The sequence below is a fragment of the Tupaia chinensis genome, unplaced genomic scaffold (assembly GCF_000334495.1).
Source record: "Tupaia chinensis unplaced genomic scaffold, TupChi_1.0 Scaffold147500_1, whole genome shotgun sequence".
Taxonomy (NCBI): domain Eukaryota; kingdom Metazoa; phylum Chordata; class Mammalia; order Scandentia; family Tupaiidae; genus Tupaia; species Tupaia belangeri.
The window spans coordinates 1,079,159-1,086,692 of NW_006207351.1; the positions used below are offsets into that span (position 1 = coordinate 1,079,159).

Below are 7,534 nucleotides of genomic sequence, written 5' to 3' on the forward strand. Positions count from 1 at the left end.
CCCGCCCGGGCCCGTGTCGCCCCGCCCCCCGCCACTCCCTCGCCTCTGGCTGCCCTTGTTCTCGTAGCGCTGTCCTGGGCGGGCGTCCGGACTTCCACCTGGTTGCTGTCACTAGCATACATCCCCTGGTCAGTCTCCTGCTGGGCCACCCATGCTGCTCCCCTTCTCTGGCTCCTCTCTTTCCAAGGCCCGTTGCCCTTCCTGAGCACTCAGGCTTGCGCCTGCCTCTGCCCCTCATGCTCAGTTCACCCGGCTGGAGGCTCAGCCCAGAGCTGAGTGGAGTGGGGCCAAGCAGGTGTGTCGGTGGCCCGGGGAGGAGCGGCCGCAGTGGTTGTCAGTGCTTGGGAGGAGGTCAGCAGGGGGCCCGCACCCAGCAGCCCCGGGGCCCAGACTTGCTCCAAGCCAGCAAGCGGGGCACCAGGGCCTTCCCGGCACGCCCCTGTGCCCACTCTCCCGGCCAAGTGGGTCCACTGCTCCTGCTGGGGCCCAGCGGTGAAATGCTGACTGCCACGGAGTTACCTGGGCTCAGCGTCTGGGGCCCTCCGCACTAAGACCTGTGTGGTGGGCAGTGTGGGCGCCCACTTGACGCAGGCCTGGAAAGCAGGCAGGTCCCTCGTCATTGCGGAGCGTGGTCCGAGTGGTTCTCGGAGCACAGTGCCTTGTTCCCGGGCGGCTGCAGAGCTGGAGAAGTGGTCGGCTGGGCAGGGGAAGGTCCGCAGGTGTCCGGTATGTCCTGCTGCTGTGACGGAAAGCCCCCGGGTCTGGGCAAGAATAGAGCTAGGGCTCACTCAGCGCAGGGCCGGGGTCCTCGGGCATGTCTGCTGAGGGTGTTCTGGTTGAGCAGCGCAGGGCCGGGGTCCTCAGGCGTGTCTGCTGAGGGCGTTCTGGCTGAGCAGCGTGGAGAGGGCAGGGAGCATGCGCCTGTGTCCCGAGTCAGCCCCGCACCTGTGGGCCTGCCGCAGATGGCACCAGCCATGCCCTGGAGGCCGTTTCAGGCCTCCCCAGAACCCCCAGCTTCTGTACACGGCTCGGTTAGCTTTCACCCTCTCACTTTGGTTACAGCCAAATCTTAGCACGTCAATCCGGGGACATTCAAACCCCAGCAGTGTCCCCTCTCAGGCGGGGCCCCGAGTGCCCCCACTGGGTTGCAGCTGCCCTCTTGGCCATCTGGCTTAATGTTGAATCGGGTCGTGTGTCTTCTGGGCCCGTGAGTGTCTCCAGGGCAGGGGAATCAGCCCTGTCTAATATGCGTTGGAGGGTGTCACCTTCGTTCCCTTTTGCCCTCTGTGACCGTGAGCTGGTGCCCTGTAACCCCTGCCGTGCAGCCCCTCCCCTCTGTCTCTCCCTGCCCTCCCTGGACGCACCGACTTGGGTTACCCAGGAGGGCTGGGCGTGCGAGTCGTGGCGTCTGTCATCCTCAGTCTTGTGTTGACAGAGCGATGGTGCCCGCCGGCCGTCATTGGCGGGGGGGCCCCCCACCATCCAACCCACACCCTCTCGCAACCCTACACGGTTGTGTGGGCCCTGGCCGAGTTGTCGGTTCACCCTCGCGGCTTCGTCACTGGCCAGACTCCGGTGGGGAGGAGTGCTTGCTGATCCCTGGGTGTGAACATGTCTGCGGCGTGAGGTGTGCTGGGACTCCCGGCAGTGCCTTGTCCCGTCTAGGCCTTGCGCACCGGCAGGTCTCCCGTGACGGTGTGGAAGGAGCCAGGGTTGTGTGGGCCCTGGCCGAGTTGTCGGTTCACCCTCGCGGCTTCGTCACTGGCCAGACTCCGGTGGGGAGGAGTGCTTGCTGATCCCTGGGTGTGAACATGTCTGCGGCGTGAGGTGTGCTGGGACTCCCGGCAGTGCCTTGTCCCGTCTAGGCCTTGCGCACCGGCAGGTCTCCCGTGACGGTGTGGAAGGAGCCAGGTGAGGAGGGGGACTTGCGGATGGACCGGCAGCTCTTGGGCTCGGGTCATTCGTGGTCTCTTCATGGGGGCTGAGCTTTTAAGATAGGCAAGGCATTTCTGGGCATTTTGAAAAGCACCGTAGATTCCCGTTTCCGGTTTCTCCAAAGGGTCACTGTTGAAATGTTGCCTGTTACCGAGATCTCCTTACTGAAGAAGTGATGCTGTATTGGTTTCTTGTCACCTCTGTGTGTTGTGACGACTAGGAGAGAGAGATTGCATTTTCTTCTCGTCATTTTGTGTCGAAGATTTCCTTAAAATACTGTTGGCAGGGCCAGCAGGTGGCGTGGTGGTGAGGGCGCTGGAGTTTCACGTGGCTGACATGGTTTGAGTCCTAGACCTGTTGGCTCGCTTACTCACGTTCTCTGGTGAGCACACGTACCCTGTAGCAAATTAATAATAATGATTAAGTAATCCTTGAAAAACGAAATGCAGTTGACACTGTCGCTCATGACTTGAAGGTACGAGTTTGGAGTTAGGTCGTCTGGGTGGGGGCAGGACTGGACCTGCCGCTGAGCCGGCCACGCTGTGGGACGTGCAGAGGAGCTCCCTGGGAAGAAGCCTCAGTAATGCTCACCCAGGTCCACCGTGCTGTCCCGTCTGCTTGGCGTGCTCGAGTAGTCCCAAGATTTTTGTGTTTTTTTTTTTCAGGAATTTTGTCATAGGGCGCGTGTGTTTGCTGGAGAGAGAGAGGAAAGTGAGAAATCAGTCTTCGAGAGACGGCCACACTGCAATCCCGTCTCCTTTCTCACCTTGGGGTTTGAAATATGCACACACAGGTGCCTGGTGTGATTTCCAGGCTGCTGGGTCTGGGGCTCAAACTATGGTTGGCCATGTGGGAGTCTAGCACCTTAATCGCCATGCCATCTGCTGGCCCCTTGCCAGGCTTTGAAATACATTAATGGTCATCATTCCCCCATAGAATTGTGAGATTCGACTGATTTAATTGAGTCAAAACGAAGCATTTAAGAGGAAGAAGACCTGAACTGACCCACGTAGAGAAGGTCTGTTACAGTGGACGACTCCTGCGTAACCACCTGCGGTCTCCCGGGGCCACGCTCTGCTGGGCAGAGCTCTGCTGGTGGGCAGCTCAGCCCTCGGTGCCTGTCGCCCAGGAGGGGAAGCAGATGGGAATGCAGTCAGGGCAGGGGACAGGACCTGGTTGGCGTCCGCGCCTCTGCCTGGAGCCGGAGCAGGCCAGGCCGGCCCACCTCACTGCCTCGGCCCCCCGCTGGCTCAGGCCCACTGTGGCGGCGGCTCTCTGTAGAAGAGATTCCAGAAGCAGCCCCAGAGCAGCAGTGAGCCGCTAAAGCACTCGGTGGGATCTTGGTCCTGGGAAGCGTGCCGTCTCAGCCCTGTGGCTGCTGCAGTGCAGGGGCGCAGGATGCGAGGTTGAGGCTGAGCCGGGGGCCCCCCTGCGTCACCTCACTGTTAGAGCGCAGGAGGCCTAGGGGGCGCCAGTGTCTCCGGCTGCCATCTCTGGAGAAAGCCCCGCCCCGGAGAGTGGCGGCTCGCAGTGCAGCTTAGCGCCCACGTGTCTGGCGGTGTACGCAGGCCGGCCACGTGCAGATGGTGGGTCCCTTCAGTGCTGCAGCAGGGGTGCAGGGAGAACAGCAGGCTGCCTTTGGGGCTGCCTGCTCACCTCTTGAGTGTGAGCAAGGTCCTGAAATAACCGGAGTACTCGTTCGTTTTCCAGATGTCTTACCTCAGCTGGAAGCCCCAAGCTCGCTCACGCCCAGCAGCGAACTGGGCAGCCCGGGCCAGAGCGAGCTCGCCAACATAGACCTGGCTGCACTCTTCGACACCCCCGCTGGCGGCAGCGTCCCCGTGGCCGGCTCGGAGGAGGCGCTGAGCTCCGGCATCCTGACTGTAGACGTCTCTTCTGTGCGCTCCTCTCTGGGAGGGAGCCTCCCTGCTGCTACTGGCTCCGTGGGGTCCATGGACCCCCTGGTGCTTGTGGCCCACAGTGACATTCCTCCAGGCCTGGACGGCCCCCTCGTTCTCAGCACAGCGGCTGCAGCTCTCCAGCAGGGCAGCTTCAGCACAGACGGCATTCCCACTGTGAGCGCAGGCTCCTTCGGCTGCCTGGTGGCTCTGCCTGTGAAGGACCTGGGCCAGGACCCGCCCGCTCTGGCCTCCAGTGGCACGTTGACAGCACACTTTGTCACTCCAACCTCGAGCAGCCCCCGGGAAGATGTCGGTGTCCCTGAACCACTGGCTCCCATCGAGGTGGGCCGGGATGTGCCTCCTGGCCCCGAGGTGGTCGGGCGGCAGGAAGGCGTCCTCGGGCTGCCCCGGTCTGGACTCCTCGGCCCAGCAGAGGGACCAGGCACTCAGCAGGACGCAGAGCTGAGCGTGGACGCCGACGGCCTCTACCTGGTACGGAGCCCGTCGGGCACCACTGCCTAGCTGCCTGGCCTGCTGTTGGGGGTGCCCGGTTCAGCCTCTCTGTGCAGACGCCGCTCACCGTTTGCCAAAGGACGGAGCCCTGGACTACAAGTCTGGAACTGAGTCTGCCCTCGAGCCTGCAGCTGACCTTGAGCAAATCACTTAACCTAGCTGAGCCTTAAATTCTCATTTGTTTCTAAAGTGAGGGGATTTGGCTAGATGATTTCTAAGATCCTTCTGAGTGGTGTGATTCAGTGATTACGTGTGTCTTTCTTCAGGAAAGTTGGGGAGTTTCATAAGGTCGGAATGCTTTGCCTTTGCACATTTCGCTTAGTGACGAGTCCTCGAGGAGGAATCTGGACCTAAGCCACCTTTAAAGGTGTCACGGAGATTTAAAGCCATGCCGAAACCTCTTTGCAGTTAGAATTGAGGAAGTGGGGAGGAGTGGCTAGGAGCTTTGCTCTTGGAGGGCCCTAAGAGCGCGGCTGTAGTTTGGATGTGGACAGTTAGTGTACTTGAGCTATATTTATGTCAAGCATACGTTCAATGTGGTTTAATTTAAGGTAATTTAATTAAAGAGGCTAGGGAGAAAAAAAAGTGGGAACGACCCAGGATGACTGTTCTTGGTGGCACAGGTTTAATTTGTTGGCAATGTTTATACTGTCGCAGATGTTACTTTGCCACAGATGTTTTGACAAAATTAAGTATTGAAGTTTGGCTGGTCCCCGTCGCGCGACCTCTGGCACCTCGTCTGCCCGTGCAGAGCCATGTTGGCCAACCTCTGCTGGGGCTGCACACTGCACTGTGTAGCCAGACGGTGGGACGGGGCAGGAGGGGCTGCAACTCAGAGCAGGGGAGGGCAGCTTGGGTGCTTTGGGAAGCTGCAGCTGCTGGCGTCCGCTCTGTCTGCGGGTCTGCAGGGCGGGTGGGGTGGGGGCACCAGTGGACTGCGATCCTAACCCTTGTTCGTTTTCTTGCTAGCTGTGTGAAGTTGGGCCCGCGTGCTTCTCAGAGTTCAAGTGGTGTGTGGTGGATGGGTTCCAGGTACGCTGTGAGCTGCGGAGGGCTGTCCCCCTCTCTGGCCCCGAGTGCTGAGCCGCTCCTCTCAGGAGCTTGCCTGTCAGCAGGGCAGGGTGCGTCCTGTGAGTGCTGCCCGTCGGGCTCCCTCGGTACACTTCCTGCCTTCGGTAATGAAGCCTGCTGTCTGAAGACCTTGGGCGTAGCACCTGCCGCTGGTGCGGTGGCCGTGGCAGCTCCAGGAGCTGGCCCCGCTGTGTGCTGAGCAGGGCTGCTGTGTGTGAGCGCGTCAGGAGTGCTGCGCAGAGCGCCCCGCGTGTGTCCTAGGAAGAAGCGTGCTGGCTGTCCGTCAGCCCTGTGGGATACCTTGCAGGTCTCAGGCTGCTCTGGGTGGCGCTAGGACTGTCCATGGCCAGCCTCGGCGCGCTCAGCTGTCCCCGTAGCTGGGGGTAGCGTTTGCTCTTGGTGTGCTGGTGCCGGGATTCAGGAGGAGCCGCTGTGGAGCTCCGAGGTGTCCAGAGGCAGGCTCCCACCTCCCGTAGTCACCTTGCCGCCTCCCTGTGCTGTTCAGGCCGAGTGACTGACATGCTTCTCTTTGGTCTCAGGAAAGTGGGGGCTCAGCGAGAACTGATTACCGGTGTGTCCAGCTAGCCGAGAACAAAAAGCAGAAAGAGACGGGGAGCGCTGCAGGTGAGGCCGTGTGTGCTGCAGGGCTGGCCAGGCCACGTGCTCGCATCACGCCATGGGCAGAGGCGCACAGAGCCGAGCTTCTGGGCTCTTTGTCCTGCTCCGGTACCCGCGTGCCCTTCCATCGGGCAGTTAGGAGAAGCAGGACCTGGAGAAGTCCCCATGACAGGGTCACGTCTATCTAGAGGGGCCCTGAGCCAGAGACCCCCAACGCCAGTGTGGGCTGCCTGGGAGGCCACCTGGGGAGACAGCAAAGCAGGCTTGGTCTTCACGGCCCAGCCCTGACCTCACCATGGTAGAGACGCTGGGGATGGGCACCACTTCCCTGAGGGCTGCAGTTCCCAGGAGCTGTTAGGTCCTTCGGCATCAAGGCCCCCCCAGTTAAGAATTAATGTCGAAACCCTATCTGTAAATGGCAGCCACCATTTGGATTTTTTTAGTAACACTGCACGAACCAGCCAAGACCTAGTCACCCTGAAATGGAATCAGGGACACAGTGCTTAAAGGAAACTGGTAGATCTTCTTGTAAAAGGAGCGGTGACTTCTTTAATATGTTATTTTTGTGTATTTCATTTATCTTTTATATTTATTTTAAATATTTAAAAAATACCAAGTGGTATCAGCAGATGGTGTAATGGTTAGGGTTACGTTGCTGGATTCCCACATGGTCGACCGTGGTTCCAGTCCCGGATCTGGGGGCTTAAACTCATGCTGGGTGTGTGTGCATGCATGCCCAAAATCCCAAGAGGAGAATGGAGAAGGGATTGTGGTGTGGCCATCCCTACCGGGAGGTGATTTCTCACTTTCTCTGTCTCTGTCTCTTTGGTGAGTGTGTACACCCTATAGCAAAAATCTCTCAAAAAAAATCTAGCGGCAGGTAGGATCAATGATGAAATGTTGTTTTTTGCTCTTCATTTTTTTTTTCTTTGCCAGAGGATACCTGCGCTTGCCAGGGGGTGGGGATGAGAGAGAGAGAAAGAGGAAAAAGGATAAAGCAACCCCCCATGGGGTGTAGTCATGCCGTGACCCCTTCTCCATTTTACCCTCTTTTCAGGATTTGGGGCCTGCATGCACACACCTGGTATGTGTTTTAAGCCGCCAGGTCAGAGACTTGAACCACCCAGCTGACCATGCAGGATCCAGTGCCTTAACTACTGTGCCCAGGCTGGCCTGTTGCTCTCTATTCTTAATGCTGTTGTGGCTGCTGCTTATTTTTTAAATTTTTTTTTTCACCAGAGACAGAGTGAGAAAGAGAGAGAAATACCCGCAACCCACGGACCTCCACGCAGCCTCTCAGAAAGCTAGGATCACAGGCATGACCAGGACCAAGCCCTGACCTTCCATGGGGCCTCCAGCGCTGCGAGCCTCGTTACTGCTGCACCACGGGCTGGGCCATGCCACGTTAGAGCGGGACGGCGCCCTGCGTTCTGCGCTGTCCCCTGATGAATGCTGGCTGGGTCTGCTGATTGTGGCTCCCGGAGAGCGTGCTCCCC

General features: G+C 59.3%; 1 protein-coding gene across 1 annotated transcript in view; it reads left to right on the forward strand.

The window, feature by feature from the left end:
- ZXDC (ZXD family zinc finger C) overlaps positions 1 to 6,675 on the forward strand; it is a 16,871-nt gene extending 10,196 nt beyond the window's left edge. Inside the window, exons 8-10 of the mRNA XM_014584680.2 lie at positions 3,646 to 4,328; positions 5,319 to 5,381; positions 5,960 to 6,675. Of these exons, the coding sequence (XP_014440166.1) occupies positions 3,646 to 4,328; positions 5,319 to 5,381; positions 5,960 to 6,226 (1,013 nt within the window). The 3' untranslated portion in view covers positions 6,227 to 6,675. The remainder of the gene's footprint in view (positions 1 to 3,645; positions 4,329 to 5,318; positions 5,382 to 5,959) is intronic.
- Positions 6,676 to 7,534: the final 859 nt, after the last annotated feature.